Genomic DNA, 27,909 nt, shown 5'->3' on the forward strand with positions numbered 1-27,909 from the left:
TAAAAGTCATCAACCAAATTTTTATGACTGTGACTGAGTCAGCAAAAAAAGCGACTCCCCGAAGTGATGACTCATCTCGGCGAGCGCACGGTGAGCTGGAACTTTTAATCAAGGCGCTCTGCAGAAGAAGCCACACGGGGATAGCGTCGCCATGGTGCCGTCTGTGATGTGGTTAATGGTCATCATCTTGAAACGGGTGACGGTAGTAGTTGCGGGATGTGGAGTCCTTGCTGATATATTCCATCTGCAGAGTTCTCGCCAGTTTTCTGAAGCTGAGCCGTGATTGGTTGTGACGTGTCACTGTGATGTCATTTTCAGGCGACGGTAAGCGGCAAAATGGCCGCCCAGCGTGATGGACAAACCCAGGTGAATTTTTCTGCTCAACTCTTATTCCACATACGCAATATTATCCAGAATGCTGTTTTTAGACTAGTAGGGGCACATAGAACATGTTATTGTCAAGAAAACGTTGGAATTGACTTCTTAAGTCCAATATATTTGCCACCTTTGCATGAAAAGTTTAAATCAATTATAAACTTGTCATCTTTCACATGTCTCTGTTATGAACATGAACGGACTGCCTCGTGCATGACAATGTCAGCAGCCTCGTTTTCAAACATCTCGCACACATGTGCGGCTGTGACATCATCACATCTGGCTTTTATTACCAGTGGTTGACTCAGCAGGAGATGAAAAACTTTTGACTTTGAGGGCGAAGAACCAAAGAAGGAAAATGCTTGAATTGAACAAGTACATAAGTATTCACAATAGAGACGCACCTACTAATTATTTTAATTTTCTCCTGAAAATGAACCACCTTCATCTTACTAAGACTTTTTGTACATTCTATACTTTTCTGTAGGCACAGCTTGGCATGCTTGGAACTGTTTGGTGGAAGAACCGAAAAGAACTTGAGACTGTGAACAAAGAGCTTCTTCTGAATAAATGCATGAAAGAATGTTATTCACAAAGTCATGCAATTACAACCAACCTGCAACAGAGGGCGCTCTACAAAATGCCTGAACTTGGTGAGTCCATTTCCTTCAGCAGACCTCGTATAATGCAAATGGAACTGAGCGTGAACACCCCAAATTCTTTGTTACTGCAGTTGCCATGGAAATGTTCATCTGACGAGTGACGGGATTGATTTCAAGGCTGTTTGCTTGGTTCATTAATCCGGTTTCATTGATCTTGTCTGCACAATGGCGCATGATAGACAATACAAATACGTTGGATTGTGTTACTCGACTATGTCGTTTTCTGCATGTGTGTATCAAATAAGCATACACACACACTCACACACGCATGGCCCAAGGGGAAGATATCTCAAGGTTGCTGTCAAGGCACATAGTTGAACACTCACCTCATCTGGAGGCCTGCTGCGAGTACACACACACACACACACACACATTCGCAAGCGTTGACCCCACTCACCTGCACACACACACACGGCACGTTGACATAAACACGCGTAATATTTTCTCATGCATGTAACATTTCATCATTTCGCGAATGAGCTGTCGGCATGATGATGACATATAGTCCAGAAATGACTTCCACTGTCAGGTGTTTACATTCTTTTCTTACCGCATGTGACTAATAGCATAGAGGAAGACAAGTCACTGAACGATCTAAGAGACTTATTGGCGAACGGACAGTGAATTAAATGTACTCTAAGAGGCTAGGAGAGGATTTTGGGGAGCTCTCCACAAGCTGTCAAGCACAGGCTGTTAGTCTAGACTCTCAGGAAGGCAGGGGGCTGGCTGGACAAAGAGCTTGTGGCAATTAGCAAAGGACGCAAAACGCTGGTTTTCGAGACACACATGCACAAACATGTGTACAAAGCCCCCACTGGACGTCCTAGCACATTCCCACATTTAGACCCGATGGCCAATAACCGCCGCACCCTCGCAAAGGAAATGCCAGAGTCCTCTAAAGTGGAGTCTAACAGTGCGGCAGTTCACATGTCCAGATATGGACCAAGGGCCTTGGGGGGGTGGCAAGAGAGCCTCTAATAACAGGAAGTTGAAAGAATAATAGCAGCATGAGGATGTCACGGAAGCCCCCCGGCCCTCCGACAACCCCCCGCTAGCGTGATTCAGTGCCGCGTTAAGTATCACACAGCTACGTTTGGTTACATTTACACGGGATGCATTTATTTGAATTGTTCAGGTGTTTCTCATTGTCTCTTCACTTTGTTTATATTTCGTTGCCGGTTTTTGTTTGGTCCTTGTTGAATCATAGTCACTACTTTACCAATGTTTTTATGTTACTTTGACTTTTATTGGGACTTTGTTGGTTTTTGTACTTTGAACTTACCCCAGTAACCTTACTATTGATTTGTGGTAACAAATTTTGTGAAGTCCGCATTTATCTTCTCAATTCTACCACAAACCAGAAACAAACAAAGTGGATGAATGGATCAACATTTAATTTCCCGTATCTCAGTGAGCAAGGCTTCGCCGCTCACATTAAGACTCTATTATTGTGACCGACGTAAACCCTGCACGCTGCGTAACTTTGCAAGGAGGCAGGTTACAAATTCACAAATGATGGAAGGCTAGCAGCTACAAAAGAGGGAGGGCTGCGCCGCTGTGGGAGTGGCCCCAGCGATATAAAAACAACTACTATATAAAAAAAAAATGTTACTATACCTGTTTCACAGTTTGAAAACACATGCTCAGGGTCACGGTTGAGTTGTAGCCTATCCCATCTGACTTTGGACAAGAGGCAGGGTGCGCCATTGACTGGTTGCCAATCACAGCGCATGCACTGCAAATAAGTCTTCAAGCAGAAGAGCAAAATGTAAACAACTGTCACTTTCTAACAGCGTTTAGTTCCTCCCTTGCTTAGCAACCTCAAATTTCCCATCACGATTGAACGGCATGGAAAAAATGCGGGTGCTTCATCGGCCCGTGCAGGCCCATTCACTGATTCCTACAGTAGTGTGAGTGATTTTGTGTTTGCTTTGTCATACAAGTTGAGTTTGCTCATGTTTGAGCATCAGTTCACCGCAATGTTTGAGATTGTGCAACCAGTTTTTCTTTGAATGCGTCACAATCAGAGCGCCACACAAGCTCCCCTTGAGCTTTGTATGGTGCCACACACACAGGCTCCTTCATACTCGGTTCCCATGAAATTGCTTCTTCTTTTGCAGTCAATGGCTTCATTTCAGCTTGTGTGTGTGGTGACTGGTGGTTGGGGGTGATGAAAAAGACAAAGATTGGCAAATATTTGATTTAGTTGATTTTTTTTTACTTCCCCCAATTTGGATTGAAGCCTAATACTCCCACATATTTATTACAACAGAATATAAAAATGTGTCACGTGATATTTTTCTAATGTGGAAGAAATACGTATTAAGTAATGTGATGAAAAACACAAAGATTGGAAATATTTGATTTGGTTGATTTTTTTTTTCCAATTTGGATTGAAGCCTAATACTCCCACATATTTATTACAACAGAATATAAAAATGTATCACGTGATATTTTTCTAATGTGGAAGAAATACGTATTAAGTAAAACTAATGTATTACTATAACTAATGAATGTGAACATTTATCACGTGATATTTTTTTCTAATGTGGAATAAATAAATAAAATGTTATTTTTATATATTATTTCCTATTTAACTTTGGTTGCGAATGAGTTCAGTCATGCAAGTGCATGCTGACAGGGTGTTAAGGTTGGCTGCGTGTGCACGGTGCGACTCAGTCATTACGCTTTCCACTCACTCAACAGGAGGTGGGGCTTTTTTTGTGCTGAAAACTTATTCCGCTGCCCCCTCTCTGCACAAAGCCCAGTGTGCACACTAACTTAACGGTCTCATCCACGCAGGGAGTGCGCAGCGCCTGCACGACGGATCGTTCCACTTTGAAACTCGACTCCACGTTGCGTGCAACCTGCGTGTAAGCCTTCCGTGGACTTTTTATTTTTATTTTTTTATTCTCCACCGAATACGGCGAAGTTGTTTTTCTCCCGCTGTGGCTCATCCGAGCAAATAGTCGCTCCCCGAGCACAAGTAGGGGGGACCAGTGAAGAGACGAGCCTGCGGGAAGAGGTCTGGACACTTCATAGCACCATGAGCATGAAAACGGTGAACCTTGATACCTACAGCCTGTCACTGCTCACGGCCAAGGAGGATATCCTCAACCATCGCTCCTCCACCAACTGGTAACACTTTGAGTTTAATTAAATCCATAACACTCCCGTTGCGTGTATAAATGCACCACCGCGAGTAGCTGTTGCGTCATTGGAGACTTTATTTCATTAATCCAATGAGCAAAGTGTGCTGCAAGACGGTGCACGCATCTTGTGCTATTTTTTTTTTTTTTTTACAACGCCATTGTCTTATACTCATAGTGGTACACTTTTAAGTATACCAGAGCTTCTCACCTCCCCCTTGAGAATGTTTTGAGGGGAGGTGATGTTCGTTCATTACGCACGCAAAAAGCGCAGCCACTGCATGACTCACTGCCCCCAATATATATAAGTTTCCTTCGCCCAAAGGTAACGTGAGGCTTGTGTTCTTTTCTACCAACGATCAGGTTTCTTCTCGCTCTCTTTCACGAAGGCACGCTTTAATTAACATAGTAGATCCATTAGAAATCCAGTAGTTCCTATGTTTTTTTTTTAATACTGTTGTTCTGTCCAATACAACTCCAAGTATCACCATCATGACCTGCTTTAAAATAGAGTAGTGCATTAGAGTCAAGTAAAACAAGACAGGATTTATTCTGTAAATAGTATATTTAATACTATTAGAAGCCACACTGTCGCATTAAGCACAGTTTGATCATTAACACTGCTATTTATTTAACCATAGGATATGAAGGAAAACTATACTAAAATAAATAATGATTTGATAAAGGTTTTAAAAAAAGTTGTTAGGGTTTAAAAACAACTCTCAATAAATTGAATTTAAAAGTGAAATATAACTGAACTCAGGCAGTGATTCCTTCACATTCCACTCGAGGGAGCTCAGGGTGAGAATTTAACAGTTGCCATTATTGTGCACTGTATCATATTGAAAGCAGTTTCTAAAATTTACATTATCCACACAATGGGGGACAAGTAATATAAATACTTTCCAGTATGAGGGAAAATGACACGTATTGGCGCAGATATCAAACAGTGCAAGACAGCTGTATGCTGATTGCACGGAGCTCCGGGACATTCTTGTTTGCATTTGGGCTCAAATGCTGCATTTCCATTGCAAATACATGTATTTGGATATACTGTATTTTCCGCACTATAAGGCGCACCTAAAAACCTCCAATTTTCTCAAAAGCTGACAGTGCGCCTTATAATCAGGTTCGCCTTATATATGGACCAATATTGAGCCACTACAGCAGGCGTGTCCAAAGTCCGGCCCGTGGGCCAAATGTATATATCTTATATATGGACAAAGTTTTAAAATGGGCCTTTCATTGAAGGTGCGCCTTATAATCCGGTGCGCCTTATATATGGACAAAGTTTTAAAATGGGCCATTCATTGAAGGTGCACCTTATAATCCAGTGCGCTTTATAGTGCGGAAAATACGGTAATCAAAAATTCTAAACTCGAGTCCATCATACTCATACAAACCTTGAGGTAAATTAATGGTAGTGTGTGGGATAGTGTCTGCAATACACTCCCATCCAGAAATAAATACAGAGTGCCATTGTGTCTGCTTTGACAGATGACTCATGACATTGTGTCCTCTGGGCGTATTGGAGATGATTGTGTACATGGGATTGTTTGACAAGCGGCAGATTGTAAGACAAACAATCCAATGAGAGCCTGGGTAGAAGTTCAATACAAAGTCGCTGCGTGGGATTGACTCTCCAACATGATGATGGACATGCAACTTGGAAAAGATGGCACCAAATGCACTGAAGGAAACAGAGACACAGGGAGTTTCCCCCCCCCCCCCCCCCCCCCTCTGGCCCATTCAGTTCTGAGTTCGTCGAGCTTCATTCATGCAGTGGGAGTCTGCATAACGTCATGGAGCGACGAGGAGGAAGTAGGGAGATGAAAACCAAGTGGACGTCACCCATGCTCGACTCCCACACATGTTCTGCAGTTCCTGGCTGAGATACAACTTGTAATCTGGGATCGTTTTGGTCATTAAAAAAAGAGTGGTGCACATGTGAGGAGAAACTGCGTGTGTGCTGGGAATGCTGCCGTAAACGAGAAAAAAAAATGGAGTTAGAGTGTGGGACAGAATGAGAGCTTGTTTGGATGTGTCACCATGGAGATGTGCAGGTGTCATGTGATCAGGTTGCAGGTTGTTATCACACGGGATGGTCTCACGTAAACTGCTGTTGGCAATAGATCTACCGGAGTCTCATAACTGATCTTTTGTTACTCAATAGACACTTCATTAGGCATTTCGATCCTGCTAGTTTAATGTAGGAGATAGAATCTTGTATTGGATATCATTGGACTAATTAGCCTAGTCATACGAGCAGAGTGGTGAAAGGTTAGTGCCCCAACTCCAAACAATTCCTTGTCTTCAACTTTCCATGTCTCTGGAATTCTTTGGCAAAGTACTTTGGTTTGCACACGGTATTAATTTTCAACACACCCGCCAATAAAGACGTATTCCTGCCAAGTGCAAACCACTCAGCTCAACGCCAGATTAGCCAGTCGTAAAAAAAAAAATGCGTATGTGTGAATCAGCTGAGAGAAATGTTTGCAACATTGTGTCATTGCTAAGCTGATTTGAGGCCAGTGATTAGCTTGACCTGGTATTCATCACAAATGGGTGCGGGGAGTGCATGTATCGAGCCAACCGTGATCACGGTCACGCTTTCTTTTTTTTTTTTACAATACAAACACACACGGCTTGCGGCGCATTTGCTTTTCACAATGTCCTAGTTACAGACACAGGCAGGGACAGGATAAATAAAACAATCACTATACTATAGTGATTGTTTATTTATCCTATAGTGACTATAGAAAAAAAAATTGTGTATTTGTTAGCTAGCACAAAAGTGTGGAAAGTAGTTGGTTGATGGGATGGTATGTTGATTTGGCAGTGATTCATTTATTATTATTATTATAGATACATATTATTTTGAGAGTAATATAAAGCCAATCTTTCAATAACTTTACTACCCTACTGACCATCATGTTATTCCAGCTGTCGAATCTATTAATCATGCATACGCTCATAAATTATTTTTTTGTTGATAATCCCCATGCATGTGTAGAGTACACAAGGTGCCGTCCTCTTTTGTCCACCTGTCTCCAGTGATGGCGTCGCCACACTGGAGCATTTCATCAAGCTGAGGTGTTTGTGTGCCAGATTTTCCACATGTTCATGCATGAGCAGGAATGGGTGTAAAGTTACGGGTCAGATGAACACGCACCTGGCAAAACACCAAGCGTGCACACATACAGGTGATATCCTCACTCGAGGGGGAACCAAGAGTAGAGAAGAAGAAGTGACAAAAACACCCTTCTGTTTTTTGTCACTTCTCTGTGAATCCATCTGTCAGGAGTGACATGGGTGACACTGAAGTTGGCGAAAGCCGATATGTTGAAATCTATACGTCTGATCGTTTGACTTGGAGTTTACAGAATGTGTGACCCCATGCTTTTTTTTTTCTCATGGTCAAGCCTAACCAAGCCAAATGTCAACCTCCTAGATCTCAGGTGTTTTTCATATAATGACTTGCATAATTGTGTAAGAAAAAAAAATATTTCCAATGGTTTGTGTTTGAAAGAACATATTTTGCATATTTTGCAAGCTGCCCTCGGGCCTGTTTGTAATAAAAAAAAAACTATCACAAAAAAAGTCAGGCATAAATATTGATTTTCAATTTTTTTTTTTGTGTGCAAACTTCAAACTCGACTTTCCAGCTGGACAAGGAAGGATTGAGCGTCCCTGTTGTCAAGGGTGACCTGAGCGTAGGCATTCAATGAGCGCGGACGTTGGCAAGGCTCGTAAAGTAAAAGCGCACTTAAGTCAAATAAAAGGAGCACGTGTGAGACAAAATGCTGGGTGGTCCTCAGAGAATGTGAGGCTGATGAAGAGCTGGAGGAGGAAAGCACAGGTGGATACGAGTGACAAGGAAGCAAAGATTAGATTGAGGGGAAAAATGTAAACATGGTTTGTTTATATGGAAATAGTTAAAGATAAGATGTTTTAATGATGCAATTTAGGGTGTGTGTGTGGATGTGCAGTGTGGGACAACATGTACAGGAAATGCCAGTGTAATCCCGGCAATTTTAGAGAGTTTATCACTTCTTTTTCCTCTTTCATCCTTTCTCCCATTCATCCTCCATTTCCTCCTCTTCATCGCTCCCCCCTTTCCTTAAAGGTACTGCGTTCAGATAGGTCACGTCAACCTGTCACTTAAAACGCAGTCTGCAAATAGTCCCGGTCGTGGATTCTACCTCGAGGCCAAATATTTCCGCCGAGTTTCGCATTCGATTACTCGGAAGGAAACGTGTCAGATGGATAATTGGTCCTTTTGGCGCTAATCTTGCGCAATCACAGGCCTCTGTGTTAATTGAGGATTAATTCATTGCTCAAACACAAGCGCCACTGTTTGAACGATCTCACTTGGCACGCACAGCTTGGCACTCGCTCACCTGACCAAGATGAATCAATAATATCTCATCTGTATATTGGCAGCAAGTTTCAACACGTTCAAAAATGGCTTCTATTCAAACTATGCATTCCTTCTGCCATGCTCTTCTGGATCTTGGCACTCATTTCTTTTCTTTGTCCGCTTCTAAACACTTTATAGTTTTTTTTTCTCCGCTCTAAGCTTTTCAGGCAAGGAATACCCTCACAGCTCAATAATACCGATTTTGGTTTTCGTCGTCACACGCTGTTCTCTCTTACAATCTTGCATCAATTTGCTAATCCCCGCCCCTCCCAAAAAGACAATTTTCCGAAAAAAGCTTCTGCGGTCCGTTAATGGTCTCCAGGGGATGATGATATGTACTCCGCCCAGTCAAATATCAGTCACTGTGAATTAATGGGTGGACCACAGCTCTTCAAACACATTGACGTAATGGTGGTTCATCTGAATTTCAATGAACGAACCTTTTTTGTGGCGGTAAAGTACAACTTTGACTCATCTCATTCACTCATTGACAGCAATTTTTAACTGAGCTGGTCGTGATGGAAAATAGTTTTTCAATGCAAATGACCCGAACCTAGTCTGCAGTCAGTCCGTCTAAAGAATGTGAAGCATTTTTTTTTTTGTAATGCCAAAGATTGTTAAACTTCCTGCCATCAGACAACAGGACTTGCTGTACTTCTCAGTGAGTTGCAAGACGTAAAAACTAGGTTGTATTTTGTGGCTCCTTTTACCGACTTGATACACGTTTCATCATTTTGAGTTGCCCTTTGGGAATCCTCGGCCGTATGTTTCCACTCTGGCTGGAGAGGCCCCCTGTCCGATAGCTCGCGAGGATTACCGCGTGTTCAACACACCTGATTCCACGCTAAGAGGGCCCCAACATGCTTCACACGTGTTCTCTCTCGCTATTTCACAAGCCTTCTGTTTACCTGCACAATCTCTCTCGCCTTTGCACCCCTTCCAACTTTTTCTCTGGTCTTTTCACTGGATTCGGGTCAATGACGTTTTTCCACACAATGTTGACAGCCAGGCTTTGACAGCCGCGTTTCATCAGCTAAAAGAGGTGAAAAAAAAATGGCTGACTTCATCATGGACGGATTTTAAGTTGGACAATCAGTTTGCCATAAGCAAAACATGTGCCGGTGTGTCGTATTGTTTAACAACACGCTTGCCCTTTGACCTCTAGAAGCTCCCTGTAACTTACTTTGAATGAAAACAAGCATATTTTGTCCAGTGGCACGAATAAATCAGCTCTGTTATCTAAGTTTACTTAGTCCGATCATATTTCTGTATAGTCCAGACAGAGGAATGAATGCGCTTAATGGACTCGCCACATAGACACGACGTTATATGAGTCACAGCGGGTATTACGTGAGTAACACAGTGGACGAAAAGAGGAAAGACATGCAATGATTTTTTTTTTTGCCCATGTTTGGAGAAAGGAAATGAGCTTTGTGTGCCGTTGGGGACGTCTCAGACTTCCACGGAAACACAGACAGCGAGGTAGACTAACGGCTAAAAATAGCACTAGGATCTCAGGTCGGCTATTAAAGTATGAAGGGGTGACCAGGTTTGAGGGTGTGAAGGGAGAGATAAAAATGACATTCATGCAATGGTTGATTAAATTTATTAGCAGGATATAAGCATTGAATGTGAATGTAGCATTCACAGGAGCTACCTTGCTGAGCTGGCAAGTTAACACAATAGCTAAAGCGCAACATTTTGTTTTATCGTCATCAAACTATTACAACTAAAAAGCAGGATATTTCACCAGTTTATTTGTTAACAGAAGTTTATAAAGGATTAATCATTTCACTGAAGAACAAAAACATCAATATTGAGTTAAATATTATTCCTCCGCCGAGATCCGATCCATAAAAATAAAATGCAGTCCCTATCCAAAAATCCCATTAAAGTCATCCCTTTGAAAAAGAGTAACTTTATGTTTTGGCATTTTGTCCATTTTCAAGTTCAAGTTACCAAATCTGGTGTCTAACCTTAGGATATTTATTCTGACAGATCTTTTTTTTCCATGTAGAGGTCATCAATCAATAAGATGGCATGAATGAACCTGAAAGATTTTCTGTCACAGACTGAGAAATATGTGTTACAAAGTATGAGCATGAGGATTTACTTTACGGGCGCAGCTCGAAGATATAAAACTAGATTAAATACATGTGGTGGTTGAGGTTGGAAAAAAGAATTGTGTAATTTATGGAAAATAGGCATAACATGGACCGTCAATCTGATTTCTGCTTTCTGCGGAGAAAAGTTTCGTCCTTTATTCGTTTCGACCATCTGTTTCTGTTATGTTCATCTTGAAATTGTATCGAGGACGGCCGCGTGCATTACACGGACGTATTACAGGGGCTCTCGTGGTCCAAAACAAACCATCCCCATTGTTACTGGCTCGGGGTTCTCTTTTGACTGAGAGCACATGTGCTCGAGTACGAACTGTTTGTGTTCTTCTCGCTGAGATGAACACGAATTTGTTCATAGTCGAAAAGTTCCGACGGTGGTAGTCGTGCACTCGCATATTTCATTTATTGTTGTTAAAATGATGACATCATGGTGTTTTCCTCACCCTCTTCTGTTCTCGTCTCGTCTTTCTCTCTCCTGAGGTCATAGCTGGCTCGGTGACACGGTTTCTCTGCTTTTGCCATCAGAAAAACTACATTTACTACATCTTCTGCGTGTATTTTTAGGAAGATTTTCTTTTTTTTTTTAAGTTGCCTCGTCACCGTTTCTTATGCGTATTTGCGGTAATCATTGGTGGTGCGTAAAAAGTAAACAAGAGTAAATACAGGGCTTTAGAAAGGCTCAGAAGGATTAAGCTTGGCAACAAGTTTTGACTTATTCCATTTTTATAGTCATATAACACCGAAGAAACGGAAATGTTTGATTTATTGCTGGGATTTTTCTTGCATGCTTGTTCATTACTTGTAATTTCTTTTCCAGCTTTCTCAAGAATGTTTTATGTGTATATTACCGGACCAAACTAGGCACAAAAACAACTTCCATATTTGTTTCTATTCTTTTTTTGGAGTTGGCTTTTGCATCATCAACCATAGCTTATTATGGAAAAGCTTTCTTAGAAAGGAAACAATACAAGAGCCTGGATTTTATTTTGAGAAGATATACAGTAAATAGAAGCAGAATCTTTTCACATCTTGGAGAGAATAATTAGTCCTCGACATCACGTTGTTGACCGTAGGTGGAGAATGTGCACGTGGACTTAAGACTCCCTCAGACGCACGCTGACTTTTTGACTAAGCACGACTGCTTGTCACCAATGACCTTCTGGAATGTCTCGAGTTGTGAGGATCAGTGGATTGGAGTCTTAATTCGGATGGTTTTACATTGGTGGTGTGTGTTTTTATGCCTGATTGCTGGAAACATTAGAAGCGTGGTAGAGACTCTTAAAGAATGCCGTCTGGAGGACAATCTTTCATTTCATAACTTTCTGCTGATTGACAGCTCGCGTCTTTCTGTTATCAAACCTCAAATATGCGCTCGTGAACCAACGCTAATACGATCGATGTTGCACTTTAGCCTGTTCCTTGCCTTATTGGCCAGACATCCACGCGGCTCGTTTGTTACTTTGAGGATTCCACCGTGGTGTTTTGAAAAGTTCATTTAACTGTACGGCAGCACCACAAATTGCAGTCTCCAAAACATCCAATAAGAATAAATCAACGTCTGTTTACAAGGCATTCCATTCAAATTAAGGCAAGATTTATTCGTGCTGTCGTGTAAAAGTAGATTAGTATCATTCTGCCCTATAAATCTGTGAACTCTGTAAATATTAATAATTACCAGCGCAGCAATAAAATGAAAAATCTGTGAGAAGACGCTTACTTGCATCTTCTTGCCCTGTGCTTGCAGAACACTTGGTAGAGCAAACAACATGGTAATTGTGTTCACACACACGAAAATACACTTATTGCCTTTGCTCGGCCTTTGTTCATTGTGCTCCCGCTGACCTTTTATATCAAGATGCTAATTACTAAGCCGTCATAGGCTGTTATTGTGGGAATGCTCAGAGACAAGCGAAGACTGTTGTCTGTCAAATAAATGTTTTTATTTCCTATTATTATCATTCTCATTATTTTATTATTATTATTATTCCTATTATTATTCTCATTATTTTATTATTTTTATTATTATGATCTTGTTATTTTCATATTTTAAATGATGTATTACAGGGATGGGAAACTGGCTCTGTTTTTGTTGATGTATTTACACATTTTATGGTCGTATTCAGTTGATGCCAACATTGCATTTTTTTTTTTTTACAGTAGTTCCATCAGGCAAAATAGTTTGTAGAAATACTTTCTCATGCTACACACACATGCACACACACAGCTCCTTCACCTTTGACCCATCGTTATAGCTGCCGGTAGCCTTGTGCACTCGCTATGCAGCTCCAGATGTTATTGACATTCCCTCAGGAGTCGGAGGGAAAAAAATTTACTGACGAATGCAGACGCGCACATTCCAGTAAGCGTTCAACTCAAGATTAATGAGTTACGTCGATATTTATGCTCTCACTCCACGAGGGATACCCGCCGAACGCACATTCGTCCTTGTCGGAGCGCTTTTGTGCCAACGGAAAACGAAGAAGCGTTCCGATACTTGCCAAAAAATGTTTCGACTCACTTTTATCCATTTTGATGTTTCGTTGCGTCTGATCTTTGAGCATAAACACGTTTTCCTCCCGTGGTCCAAGGTTTGACAGGCTGACGTTTTTACCTGCAACACGTCACAACCTGCTTTTACTCCAACTTTGAGCAGTCATCAAAGCGCAGATGATGATAGATGGCTCCACTATTTGTGCTCACTGCCAAAAGTGGCTGTGATACATTTTTCAAAGTAACTTCTTTTCGCAGACGTTTTGCAATGCTAGCGCACGTTGAGAAAAAACGCAGCCAACAGACAAAACACGAGTTGCATACGTTTTCAGATGCGACCCGTCTACCTGATCACATCTCTTCGTCAACATGCCGGATGTCTTTGTCTCGTATTCTGACCTCTTGTGTGTCTTTGTATCCACAGGGCTTTATTTGTATACGAAGGCCTCACCAACAAGCTGAAACTTGCTGACTCGGGGGGTAAGTTTGACCGTCCTATCTAAATATGTCACAAATACACATTTTGCATTCCTAAGCAGCTTAACTTTGGCCTGGGAAGAGTTCAAGTGCCCGCATGTGTCTTACTTTTCATGTGTGTGTGTGTGTGTGTGTGTGTGTGTGTAAGTGGGCGGTGTTGCAGAGTTGTCCACCAAGTTCCACTCATCTAAGCCACAATATGGACTGTGCAGAGTGGGAAGTGCAGACACGGGAGGCCCCCGCGTCGCTATGATTGTCTGGGTAAAAAAACTAAAACATAAAAATATACACACACAAAAAAAGTGAGATGTTCTGACATAATCCGATTACTCTTTTCGCAATACAGAAGTAAAAAAAAAGTGGAATGACTAGAAATTTTAATGTGATGTACAATTGTACGGCATTATTTTGGTTATTTAATATTTTTTAATTAATTTAGTAGTTATTTAATACAAATCTCCCCCTAATTCCGTTCAAAACACTCCTCATTGAAACGAATGACGTCTTATTTATGTTCCTCACAGTTTGTCCTCTTTCAGTCTTCCCGGGATCATGATACGGAATAAACGTGAGCGTTTGCATCCTGTGTTTGTTTGCAGGTTGGCGAACATGTGGAAGAATACCGCAGGACGGAATGTGCCGGACACATTCCAGCCATCAAACACTTCTTCAAGGTTCAGTAGAGTCAATTGTATCTTAATTTTGAAGATCTTTTCAAGGTGAACACCAAATCAATTTAGTAATTGTGACTGGGTCATAGAGGCTTCGGAATGCACCAAAGAGTGCTCGTTTTTCCAAATTGTCTCCAAGGAGAAACATTTTTCAGGCTTTGTTCTCTATATTTACGCACTCAAGTTGACTGGGTATTGTTTTGTAAGTTTCCTGTGTCGACTGCACTTCCTGTCCTATTCCTGCGTCCGTGGTATGCGGCCGGTGCTGAGAGATACCGGCCGAACATTTAGGCTAGGTTAAAAGATTTATCGTTTCTCTTCCTCGTCACCCAGAAGGACAGAACGGAGAGAAACAAGAGCGTGAGGATGAGGAAAAGCGCATCAGAAGGTCTTATAGTTGCTATAGCATAGCGTCCCCTCTTGATCAGTTTGTTTAGTAGTGAAAGCGGCTTACCCCGAGGTTTATGAGTTTCCGTGTAAAGGAATCACCATGTCAACTCTGTGGAATGTTTGTTGTTGTTTTTGTCAAGTCTGGACCATTGTGAGCCACCGTCTCAGACCCCCAAGCTTCTTTTGTGTGTGTGTGTGTGTCCGCATGTGAAACACTGAAGCAAATTATTTACAAATGTTTACATATTTCAATGCACACATTGAGAATTCGAACCTCTAACCTTTTCCCATGCATTCAAAGCCAACATTTATTCCAGCAAGAGTACTTTTATAAGGAAAAGTAAAAAGTAGACCTCCAAATAATAACTTGAGTAAAAAAAAAAAAAAAGACTGACTGAACAATCTTCTCAAGTACTGAGTACCTGATGAGTGACTTCAGGTTTGTTCTTATTTAAATCTGAGCATGGTGGTTCTCTTTTTACACAAAAAAAATCCATCCAAGGACCACCATGGTAATCAATATTCAAATATTGTAATCTAGCTTTTTCGTTAAGTTTTTTTTCTTTAAACGATTAGATTTTGGAGACGTTTTTAGGTCTGCTCGCCATTCCATCTGAAATGTCTTTCTTTCCATCTACCTTTCTTTCTTTGGATACGGCGTGTCTCGGCTGGCCAAAGGGGGGAGTTGTGTCAAGGCGAGTCCTGGGTGTGTTCCATACTCTGCTGCAGTGAAGGCTAACATATGAATAGACTGCAGATGTTTGCATTGTTGCATGTTTCAAACCAAAGAACAGACACAATCCAGGCACCAGGCTTGGAGATGAAAAAGGTCGATACAAAAAGGCTAAAGAAACAGAAAATGAGTTGAATATTTTCATAACATTTGTCTTTGACTTTATTATAGCTACATTATCGCAGCGTGGCACGAAGCCTCTGTTTTTTTTTTCTTTAGGTGCCACGGGAGATTTTGTACTCAGTGCCAGTATTGTAAATAAGAAGCAAGCAGGAAGCAGGAAGTACTTTTACTTGTGGTAAAACCGTCATAATCATAAAACCTTTTCTTATCAGTGCTGGCAATGTTGTAAATAACATCATCCAAGCGTACAATTTACAAACGCCATCTAGCGTTATTTGGATAAGATTCGTCATGTCTCCGTAAATTCAATAAGGCAGTTTTTTTGTTCAGACAGGTAACATATAAAAGTTTTCCACTTGTCTGAGCAAAACTTATACCATCCACTTTTATTGGTAAAAATGCTTTTCTTAACACTTGCTGTCACTGGCGGAGCTAGTAGAGGGGCCGCGAGGGCACTGACCTCCCCTACAATATCCTCGTACTCCCCCCCCCGTCACCGTCCAGAAAATTGACTTCAGATCTTTCCGGGAATTCCATTTAAACCCTTTTGAAAATATGAATATTCATCAGCGTCTTCTGAAGCAACCCTAAGTCCTACATAAGGCTTTTGACATATCGTCAATGACTCCCCTCTACTATCTGTAAACATCCTCACAGCTGAGGAAGACTTTATTTTCCCTCTTACTCTATCCTCAGTTGCGCAACACTTTGGCCCCGAGTTTGCATAACTTTAAATCCGTCCAAGTGAAAACCACCAGAGGCCCCTTATTTGCTCTCTTGTTATGGGACTGTGGTGTGCCTGCACGAGCGGCCATCCTATGTAACGTTCTCTTCACATTTGTCATAGCCTAATTGGCGTCCTCTCCCATGCAGGAAGCGCACGTCTTCATTAGTGCGCACAAAGCAGATGACGTGACAGAGGAGAAGATAAGAGCCGAGCTCAGCAAGACCCAAGCTCATCCTCAGTGGGCCAAGAAGAGCTCCAGGATCTCGGAAAGGGAGGATATAGTTGTGAGTAGATGGCAATCCTCCTTGTGACCGCTAGATGGGGTCAGAGACTTACTTTGTAAATCATTTGCATGGTGGACAGATCTGTCTAGATACATTTGAATATCATAGGAACATTATTTCAGTAATTCCATCCAAAAATTCATTTTATTTTCACTCTTAAGGGTACAAACTACAGGAAGACCAATGCTGCAATGGAGATGAGACTCATCAACAGAGACTCTTTTTGGGCACGTGCAGAGGTAGCCTTTTTCTCCTACTTTCTTTACCTAACGAGGAAATCATCATACGAGCAGCGCATTTAGCTTTCGTCTCCATTTTATCAGCGAGAGGAAGAACTGAGGAAAGAAGAGGAGAGGAGACGAGCGCTTGATGAGAGACGGCGGCTGGAAAGAGAGCGAGTTTTGAAGGAACGCAAGGAATCGGAGGAGAGAGATCGAAAAATGAACGAGAAACTACGGATGATAGAGGAGCAAAGGTGAAAAGAAGGCCCGTCTCCTCTGATTATTTTTTTGTGGCAGCTGTGTGACTGCACACACTTCAAATGTCAAACTTATTTTATTTATCATGCAGACGAAAGCAGGCGGAACAAGAGGAGGAACTTCGTAGAAAGGAGAAATTTCAATGGGTGAATAAAACGTTTTTCTTTTATCGATTGCTTATTGTTTGTGTCTGAGAAACGTTTTTCATACAATTTTTTACTGTAATTACTTTTTTCTTTTCAAGAATTTGTCACTATTTGCCAAAACTGTTCAGTAGCTCAAAAGACTCGTGTCCATGTCAACAGGAACGACAGCAGAGAGAGCACGAGGAGGACATGAGGGCTCGTCTGAAAAGGAGCGAGTCAATAGAGATGGCTGCTGTAAGTCAACAGCGTCGATATATTAAATGCTCAATGTCGGTGACATCTTCCGTATTTGTAGGAGGCAGCGGTGTTGGTGTCCCAGCGCTCCATGAACCCGCGAGAGTTCTTCAGGCAGCTGTCGTCTTCGTCATCGCAAAGTCCGACAAGCCCCGGATCTTCACGTGCTGGTATGTATTAGTCCTTCTCAAGTATTGGTTTGTGTGACCCCAACTTTTTTTTTTTCTTGTACTAAGATAAAATGTAATTGCACATCCACTACAGTAGGTGGCAGTGGTGCTCGTATTAGCTCTAAGCATGAAATAAGTGGTCGATACCAAACTGTCAGCTTACGAGGTGAACCTTTCTGTTCCTTCCAGGCAAACCGTTCCGACGATACCAGCGCAGCCTGACCGACACGGCGTTCATCTTCTCGAAAGCAGAAGACAGCACGCCGTCCTCCCCGCTCAGATCTCCCCTGGTTTCCCCCTTCCCCCGCGCCGCATCTCCTCCCACCAGCCCCTTTTTCCGTCCTGCCGCCTCTCCTACCAGGACCAAAGTCTCGCCCGTGTCACCGGCCACGTCCCCATTTGGCAATGCCCCGCCGATTTCAACCGCAGCGCCTGCCGTGCCCCCTGCCAGCCGGCAGCCTGTTGTTGAAACGGAAGCTCCGTCACCCGCAGAGCCCTCTGCGCCGCCGCCAACCTCCATTCATCTGGAAGCCTCCTCATTCTCCGGCTTGGAAACAAGCATCCCTACTGAGTCACTCCCCGGGGCTCTGCCATCCTCACCCCCAAACACGCCGGTGGAGCCAGAGTTCTCCACGTTTTACTTCGAAGGTCCTCCTCCACAACCGCCCTCATCTCCTCTCCCCGAGATACCGCAGTTTAACACGGGTAAGGTGACGATTGTATAAATAAACTTTCCACGACGCTTTTTTTGATCAAACCACTTCCCCCCCATCGCGAGAATCATGTCATCTATTTTTATCTGTCAGAAATTAAAGATTGAAGTTACATGGATGCTTGTGCCAAAGTCAAATCCGCAACATTCCAGACAGTTAACACTGCCAACAAAGTGAATCAGAGCTCTGCTACACGGAGCCATATTGCTACAGGCCAAGCACAATTAAAAAAAAAAAAAATCTTCAAACTTAAAGTAGATCCCTTTATCCACTTTTGATGCCATCTTAAAATGTACACTCGACTTTTTGTCTCCTTACGAAAGTTAAATTTGTCCCTCTCGTTGTTGCTTCATCAACAGACCTCCACGCAACTATGTTCGTGCATACCGACACTGGCTACAAGGCACAAGCCGTCCTGCTGGAAGTGGACGAGGAGGAAGATGAAGAGAATGATGATGAAGAGGAGCGGGTAGAAGATGTGCTGGTGAATGTAGCGGAAGAGAAGAAGCAAGAAGAGGAAGCTGGTGTGCAAGAGCAACCTTGTGCGTCCCCTGAGGAACCAGCCCGGGTTGAGTCAGAGGAGCAGGTGCAGGTGAAGGAGGTGCAGATGGTGCAGCAGGAGGAGGAAGACGAATCAGAGCAAGAAGTTGAGCATGTGACCTCAGAGGACAAAACTGAGGAGGTGTGGGACAATGAAGAGGAAGTCAATGAAGAGAAAGAGCACAATGACCAATTTGAGGACATCCACAGCCCAGATCTTGGAGATCTTTCGGAAAAAGACCAAACGCCCGAACCTACAGGTACTTCTCCGTTATCAGTATTGAAAAAAAATATGACTTCAAGGTCGAATCATCATTTCAGATGAGGAGGGCATTTGTCAAAGCATCAAGCTCGAGACGGTGATCCTACCAAGCAACGGGTTCACGCATGAAGAAGAAGAAAATGGCATAGGTTGGTTTGAAGAACCAGTGGAAAAACTTTCAACTTCAAGCGCGATTCTGACTCTGATGTTTTCTTCAGGGAGATCTTTGAGCCCGTCTGATGCTGAAATCAGCTCACCGGAACTGAGCGGCTCTTACGACCTTCACAACGCAGCAGAGAGCGATGACATCAACGAAGACAATGAGATATCGGAAAATGGACGAGAGGTAATTACACTGACATTTCCTGACCCCCTACCCAAAAGTTGCATTTCACATTCATCCTCTAGATGGCAGCAAATGCTCTTTTCAAACTGTTGCTGCTGCTGTGAGAAAGCTACAGATGAAGTGCTTAAGAAAGGGTCAAAGCAATTTAATTCTTATGTTTCTTTTTCAGTCCGATTGCGACTTTCAATTATTTTGCCAGTAAAATCTGAAGTTTCCTCCTGCTTTTGCGGTTCCCTTTCCACCTGTCACACCATAATTGCGACATTCCTGCAGCCTTGCTCAGCCACGAGCCCGTTTAGTTCCAGATGTGACCAACATGCTTACTAATAAAGTCTCCTTTGAGAACAGGCTTAGTCATTTCCATAAAGCGCTGGTCACCTTAATTGTATGCAAAGTAATATTTGGATGGATCTGGATCAGATTTGCTCTGCTGATGAACGTACTCGTGGTTCGCCGGAGAGTAAATCAGTGGTTGTAAGTTGGAGCAGAAGGGAAAGGGAAGTGAAGGAACAGACTTAATAATATAGATACTGTAAATAGAACAGCGACAAACTGTTGCCCGTGTAAAACATTTATTTGCAGAAGAGGCGTTTTTGTCGTATTTTACACTCTTATGTGGAGACAACAGACCATAAAAATGTTGCATCACGTTTTGTCTTTGCCATAGTTCGTCCCATTTGAGGTTGGCATTCCAAGCACCACAGTACGTAAATCAAAACTAAAAAAACAAAAACAAATGACACATGGAATGAATCTCTTTACATCTCATATTATTGCTCACATAATGTTAATATGCAAAATATTGTCAGATGACACTTTTGGTGAATTTTTAGGGAAGGCTGGAACAGATTAATGGCGTTTCCATTCGTTTTAATGGGGAACGACGATTTATATATTTTGAATTCTGAGCCTGGTCGCGGAATGAATAAAATTCATTTCTCTCTACTCTAATAATATAATATTTCACTTATAAATATGATTTAAAGTTTTTTTTTTTTAATTCCAGTATGATTTTTCTTTGCCCTCTCCACTCAAGGTACCTGTATTAGCTGAGCAACAAATATGCGTCAGAGCTCTGTACGACTACCAAGCAGGTAAAATGCCAGTTCGGGGATAATCTCTCCTGAGCACATAAAGTGTCTCCACTTACCATAATGACTGTGCGATTAGCGGGTTTTCACAGCATATTATCTTGCGGTTTCCACAGAGGACGAATCCGAGATCTCCTTTGAACCTGGTGACATCATCCGAGACGTGGAAACGGTGGATAAAGCTTGGTGGAGGGGGTGGAGCAAAGATGGACGCCAAGGCTTGTTCCCCGCTAATTATGTAGAGACCATATAGCACATACGCACGCACGCTCACACTCTCAGGGACGCCATCATCCCTTCAGACTGCACCTCTGTCTTTGGATGATTGTGTTGTCAAAAAAAATATATACAATAGTTTCACACATTAAATATAACTCCACAACCTCATAACAAAACAAGCCGTTTTTACTGGGGACCAAAATAACTTATTTCCTCAGGAGTTACTGAAGGAATGTTGGAAGGCGGGATCACGCTACATAAAAATGACAAATGATCACAAACTTGCATTTCCTTGTCACCAACACAGATTTTGTTTTGTGTGTATATGTTTTCTTGTTGCGTCGAAACATAAAAAAAAAAAAGCCTTCAGTTCTCATTCCGAAAACTTACTTCACTGCTCGTAATTAAACCGTATAATCAAGATATACACATAGACCTCAACTTATAATCATCTCCTCAACTTTCCCGAGACAATTTACAGCACTATATTTGTTCCTGATATTCTTTCATTTCTTGATTAACTGCTGCGGAACACAGCAGCAGAGTTGAAAGGCTCCGTGTTTGCTTCATATCAATCTCGGAGACTATACTGTGCTTTGTTGTCATGGTGATGTCTATACTTATATTGTTTGATTAAGTTGTCTTCTCTTGTTCCCGCCTGGATTTTAATTAAGTCATGTGACACAGCCACGATAGACAGAAAAACATCTTCAGATTTTAATCGGCTTAAATATAATTATACCTTGTATATAAGAATGTATAGCAACAACAAATATCTCATTTCTGGGGTTGTGTGTTATATGTTGTATGGATATTTTCTTATTTACTTACAAAAATAGTCTCTACAAACAATTGGATTAACAATTGTATGTTGCTCTACCATCCTTTATTAGATATTTTTCTGTATCAAGCAATAATAACTTCATTAAGGACACCCTGCATTTAGAAAAATAATAATACACATGAAAATACAAATTGGTTTGTGACTGGTGTGAAACATTTTCGTACAGGAGTAAATATTGCACACAAAACAGTTATTAATAAAAGCTCTGTACATACTCGTACTTTTATTATTAAGTATTCAAGTACAAATTGTGAGTACTTTGGCCATCTTTTCTGGGTGTAGTTTATCCATCCTGCCGATAGGGGGAGACAATGGCTTTTCCAATATACCTGATGTCACCCTGAATTGAACATATTTCCTCAGGACAAAATAAGTCAAATATTTTGACAAGCAATAAAGGATTCTTTTTGTTAGGCACACTTTAGAAGTGGTACATCCAGACAGTCTTTAAGCTAAAAATTGCTAATTCCGCTACACTTCAAATAGGATCCCACCCAACTTGGGTAATAATGATTGATTGAATGTGACGTTAATATTTCTTAAGCATACAATTTTCACATTTATAGGACGTCGAGGGAGGGAGGGAGGGAGGGAGGGGTGGAGGTTACGCTCCTGTGCTGCCAGTTCAATAAGAGTGTTAGCAGATGCGCTTGTGTTGGAAGAGAAAGTCGATGTTTGACATGGGGCTCATCCTGCTTGAAATGATACTTGTTGACAGACTGAATACATCTTTCAAGCTGACTATTCTGTCACGCTTATTCCGCAAGGCTAATCATCAGTGATGACTGTGAAAAGGTGATGCGCTTTATATTAAATACTAATTGGGTGGAACGCAGAAAAATCTCGTGATTGGGGGGGGGGGGGATGTTTTGTTTTTGCCACGTTATTTTTAACAAGGATTGCAAACAATTTCATATGCAGTATATCAACATTTTTGGGCAACTATCTTCTATGTGTTTGGAGAACGCCCTTCCATAGGTGTCAAACTCAAGGCCCGGGGGTCAGATACAGCCCGCCACGTCATTTTATGTGAAATTTTGCTTCGACTTTGAGTCACTACTAAAATTACAAATTGTCTTCACTTTTTAAAAATAGCAAGTTTTGTTACCGTTCATGTTTTTAAACAATTTGAGCAAAATTTACCAGTCTGATTTCAAAACTAGTTGTTCATCGGTTTGTTGTGTCGCCTGAGAGTCATAATGGCCCTCGGAGGGAAACTAAACTACAATTCGGCCCGCGACAAAAAGGAGTTTTACACCCCTGGGCCACACTATGTAAATACAATCAAGGTAGCAAGACATCCTTTTTGTATTTTAAGTGAGAACCGGTTTCCATTTGTTCCGTTTAAGACAACAGAGCGAGTGGGGGGGGCATTAAGACAAAGAAAACAAACGGGCAGCTGTGTCCTGCTCCTCCGCGTCCATCTTCCCATGGTCATCCCCACAACCAAGAGATCCCTTGTCTCTTCTCATTAAAGCCACTGATAGGAAGACACCGACTAATGTGCCAGTCAATTTCCCCTTCCCCTTTGTCCAAGGGGCCCTTGCTTCATTGTGTGACCCTCATCTGTTACAAAACCCCTTCAAGAAAACCACACAGCTCTGACTTTCCCCTTTATCTCTTACTTAACTGTCAAAGCCTATCAGAGCGGTGGACGACTGACAAGTGTGGGATGACCGGGGTGAAGCGGTGGTTGGGAGGTGCCACTCATTGCCGTGTTTATCAGCACAAAGGCCAACGACAGCAACCTAATCTGACCTGGCTGCTGATGCCTCGTGGCTGCGTCTCTGCTCTCCAACAGACCTCCAAGATACTCTCAAGGGAAAGGATAAGCGTATACGCGCACACACCAAACACGTATGTACACACAAGCGCGGAGTGGGGACTATTCTTAGCTCCCATTTCGGATGCAACCTCCTTCTCTTTGCCGCTCGTCAACCCCGGCCTGTCGTTGCCTTTGTGATGTTTTGCTACAACTTTTGGTGATTAATTGGGTTTGGTAGAAGTGTCGCCGCCATCTTATAACAGCAGTGCTCATCCTCTTTTTGCTGTTTTTTTTATATTTGGCCAGCGACTTCAATATTTTACCCCACTTCCTTAGTCGTTCGGGAAGCGGGGCCGCACTTTCCCACCCGCCGATGCAAAGTGTTGTTGGATTTCCAGTTCCTACTCTACTTGGCTGTTGTTTGGCACTATAACATACTATTCTTAAAATACCTACCAAGTTCCTGTTTTGTTCTTTGCCTTTGCCGGAGTAAAGGTTGGCAGGCACCTGTGCTCGCTGAGAAAATTTGATCTCATTTTCTTTCTGGCTCGTTGTTGTGCCGGGGCAATGTTTACCTCAGGCAACATGTCAGCCGGCGGATCAAAGATTACTCAGCCAATAGGAGCTGCGTTTCAAGTGATGCCGCTGCAAAAAAAAAATCCACCAGCGAGTTTGTTTACTTTTGACACCCTCTCAAGGCTATGTAACATTCATCCCGAGAAGAATATTGTCCAAGCTATCGTGCCTCCTCGACACAAATCTGCTTTAATTCCGCGTGGTTTATGGCTGGATCAAACCTTTGCCGTTAGACGTCTCTCTTGTTTCTTCACGTTCGTCTGTTGCGTTTCAAGATTATCTTCAAAACGGCGGAATTAGATAACGCCGCACATGGCTCCAGAGCCAAGATTTTACTGTCAGCATCAAAACCGGCCCATTAACTTATGAAGGCCTCGTTGGCAAAGCTCCCTTCTCCCCTCCATCGCCATCAAACACACTATTATCCTCGGCCGCTCTCACACAACTCTGACAATGAACAGAGGATTAGAATATCTCGCTATCTTCAAGCGAAGAAGAAAAATCTCCTTTTACTAGTCCACGGTGAACACTGTTTGGCAGCGTCTTCGGATTCCCGAGAGGCTTTTTTTTTTTTTTTTAAACAACACAATTGCTGCACTTGCAATCAGCCAACATGTGGCATTGTGATCCAATCACAGGATTTCATCCCCCCCTTCGTGCATACATGGTTAAGTCTCTCCTTCTATTGTGGAGGAATCTTCAAAGCAGTTGGTAACCACAGGGGAACATTGGGAGTTGTTAATTAATACAACAGACTGTACAAATGATTTATTTTCCTGATTCCAAAGATGAAAACAAACTTTTTTTTTCTTTGCGCTGAATCCATCGACATCCCCCTTTATCCTAGATGGTGAAATGTTGCTCCTCTGAGAAAGGGTTCCAGAAAACAACAACAAAATGTCTGTTCAGCTTTCCTGGATTTTACTGGCTTTTTTGTTGTTTTTATTGGGTAAAGTGACAAATGTTTTTTCTGAAATGTTTTCATCTTAACGACAGTCGCTGAATTTGAATGGCTTGTGAAAGATGACCGCTGAAGTCCAGTAATGTTTTTTTTTTCTCAATGGCTTTCAACCCTGACTTAAAAGGTGAAGGGAAAATGAAGCTTCGAATTTGTTTCATAAACCACCTGTATTTTTTGATACCTCTAGATGTCACTATAGCTTTAAATGACCTGTGTGAAAATGGCAAGATAGCATACTTTCATCCCAATATAAAAAAAAATATGACTTGAAGCCTCATTTTCCCATCACTGTGCATCCAGCCAAATTAAAGCTTGAAGAATTGAAGGCTAAGTCAAAATCCATATGCAAACGTGAGTACAGGTTTTGCAAATTGTCTTCCCTTAAAGACCACCGGGGTTAATCATCCCTGTCCTCCTTGTGACACACTAAGCAAACCTCACACATCTCCTGCTGCCTGTGGCATCACAATGGCCGCCCGATGCTGTGACTTTCTCCGAGACAATTCATTTCACAAGTACATCCGAAGGGGCAATGCCGACGGTGCCATTCGAGGGAGACAAATGAACAGAAACAGGCGTGCGTCAGTGAATGATGGCCGTACGCCACCGGGGGTGCGGGAAAAGGACACACGGGATGAGCTTGGCTTGAGTCTCATTCACAGCCTTGCCCGAGGACACGCGGATAATGTGAGACATCTTTTCTCACACCATTTAAGCAACGCCCATGGGGACACATTGTTTTATTTATTTTTTTATGATTGTACCGAATGACCTCAGGCTGTCTATACAGTATACAGTGTGTGGACATATGTTTTTGAAAATATTCTTTTTTTTATCAAATGCAGAGAGAAAAAAATTCTCCTTACGTACATTAAAGTTGTCCTGAAATCAAGTTAACGTTTATAAATAAATCGTTTTTAAACACTCCGTAAAAATGCAACTTTAAAGTTAAATACAACTAAACTGTACTTGGGCATTGATTCCTTTGCACACTTTGAGAATCATTACCTTCAATGACATATTTGCACGGTGTCTCGGGATTGCTATGCTTTCCTGTGATGTATGAACCGGAATTAGCTTGTCGTTCATTAATCTTCATCCCTCACTGTTTGCGTACAATTTCACGCATTGCATTTTGTACTTCAATCAACTGTAATTGTATTAAGAAACGTGCTCGGTTTTAAGACGCTGCGGTGGTGAAATAGATGTTAATCGTGTAGATTTATAGTGGATAAGACATGCAAGGCAAGCCTTTGGCAGCACAGGCACGTTGCCCCGCCCGCCCCGGGGGAGGCGGATGACAGAGCGCAAACAGCTAATAATTAATACCCTGATTACACAGGCTGCAACAACACGGGGAGACAAACCTCCACGCAGCCGGGTGGAGACCTGACCAAGACTGATAGCGCAGGAGCCCACAAGTACACACACAGATGCACAAACACGCAATCAAGGGCAGCTCGCACAATTATTGCCATGACATCTACATTCCCACAGTTAGGAAGTATGAAAATGAAACATGGCGCAATAAACACTTTGCCTATCGTGTGTTGACATATCATCATGAGGTGATGTTTGAAATTTCACAGTAAACAAAGGTCCCGCTGTCAACGTTTTCAATTCTTAGTTAGCTCAACCGGTAGCTGTGATTCAAAGGTGAAAAGGAGCTTAAATAGATTGGAACAATACGAACCCTGAACCCCCCCCTGTGCGTGTGTGCACGAAGCCCCGCCTTTTACCTAAGCTTGGATAACAACGGCATGGTCACCCTCATTAGCGCCCAGACTGGAGTTGCTTTGATTTGGATGTGTATGCACAAGTTCTGCAAATGGCTTCCAGATGGACACCCCTCCACTTTTTAATATAAGCAGCTTCGTGTTACTCCGAGATGAGGCCATCCCGATTCCTCACAAACCTCAAGTATGCTCCTACATGTCCAGGATTTCCTTCCATTTGAAAGGATGTCGAGGCGATGTGTGTTTTCACTACACTGCGGCTTTCCTACCTCATAATGTGGCTATGTGCGTGTGTGTCAGTGAGCGAGAGAGAGACAGGTTGTGTCTGAGTAAAAAAAAAAAAGAGTAATGAGATGCCAAGCATGGAGGGACCATGGAGGGCCCGGCCGGGGCCCGTGCACAGCCCTTGGCCGCCACTTCCTTTCCTCTATGCCACATTGACTGTTTCCATTACCACAGTGGAAGGAACAATAAAGAGCTGACGTGGGGATGTGTGGTCTGCGAGCAGAGCAGCATGGACACTAGGACAGGTTGGACTGCGCTACTGGAACTTCAACACTTTGAGTATAATGGATTCCCGCAAATAGTGACTCGGGGCATTTATTTACTCAACGGCAGATGGCAGGAAGCCTACGAAGGGGGAGGTCTTTGTACAAATGACTTTTTGGAATGAATCAATGGGACGTGTGTTATGTTTGGTTGTAAGATATTTCAAATGAATGTTATGTAGTATATTAAAGTTGTTTAAAAAAGAATGGTGAAAGTAATTAAACACAAAAAACACTGACTTGGCTAGGATGTTCCAAGTATACATTTTCTCACTGCTTGGAAAGGAATGTCTAATTTTTTTTCCCCCTTCCTTTGTTTGAGAAGACGATGACACATTTGATCCCGTCTGGCGGCGTCACATGTCAGCCTCCTCATCGCTGTCAGTCTGACAGCTCACAGCCCGCCAGGCAAAGGATCATGGGTGCTGTGTCAGACACAACGGCGAGGTTGGAGGAAGGCAAGTTCAATGCAAGATGTGCGTGTGTTTTGCATGCAATACCATGTGTGAGTTAACCGGGGGGTGTCAATCTGAAGGGATGGACGCCTGCCAAAGGCAAGAGCAACACCATGTCAGAGTGATAGCAGACGATGCCCGTTGCAAATAGACTAATCCAAAGAGTCATCGTGAAACCATTCCCTCCCTTGATTCCTCGACTC

At 42.4% G+C, this 27,909-nt stretch overlaps 1 protein-coding gene across 4 annotated transcripts; it reads left to right on the forward strand.

Annotated features, from left to right (window-relative positions):
* Positions 1-263: 263 nt before the first annotated feature.
* On the forward strand, positions 264-21,879 carry LOC148397385 (uncharacterized). 4 transcript variants are annotated; one of them, XM_088375441.1, is made up of 19 exons: positions 264-366; positions 602-750; positions 863-1,028; positions 3,840-4,175; positions 13,641-13,696; positions 13,842-13,954; positions 14,293-14,367; positions 16,484-16,621; positions 16,783-16,860; positions 16,945-17,096; positions 17,192-17,246; positions 17,406-17,480; positions 17,542-17,650; positions 17,840-18,355; positions 18,723-19,163; positions 19,225-19,314; positions 19,384-19,511; positions 20,548-20,605; positions 20,719-21,879. In XM_088375441.1, the coding sequence occupies exons 4-19, from the start codon at positions 4,084-4,086 to the stop codon at positions 20,853-20,855; spliced, it is 2,313 nt and encodes a 770-aa protein (XP_088231567.1). In that variant the 5' UTR covers positions 264-366; positions 602-750; positions 863-1,028; positions 3,840-4,083; the 3' UTR covers positions 20,856-21,879. The 4 variants fall into 4 exon arrangements, with proteins under 4 accessions (XP_088231567.1, XP_088231568.1, XP_088231569.1 ...); XM_088375442.1 differs by lacking the exon at positions 602-750 and having other exon boundaries at positions 270-366; XM_088375443.1 differs by lacking the exons at positions 264-366; positions 3,840-4,175 and having other exon boundaries at positions 595-750.
* The last annotated feature ends 6,030 nt before the right edge of the window (positions 21,880-27,909 follow it).

The sequence above is a fragment of the Syngnathus floridae genome, chromosome 5 (assembly GCF_059516105.1).
Source record: "Syngnathus floridae isolate MCC-2025c chromosome 5, RoL_Sflo_1.0, whole genome shotgun sequence".
Lineage (NCBI taxonomy): Eukaryota > Metazoa > Chordata > Actinopteri > Syngnathiformes > Syngnathidae > Syngnathus > Syngnathus floridae.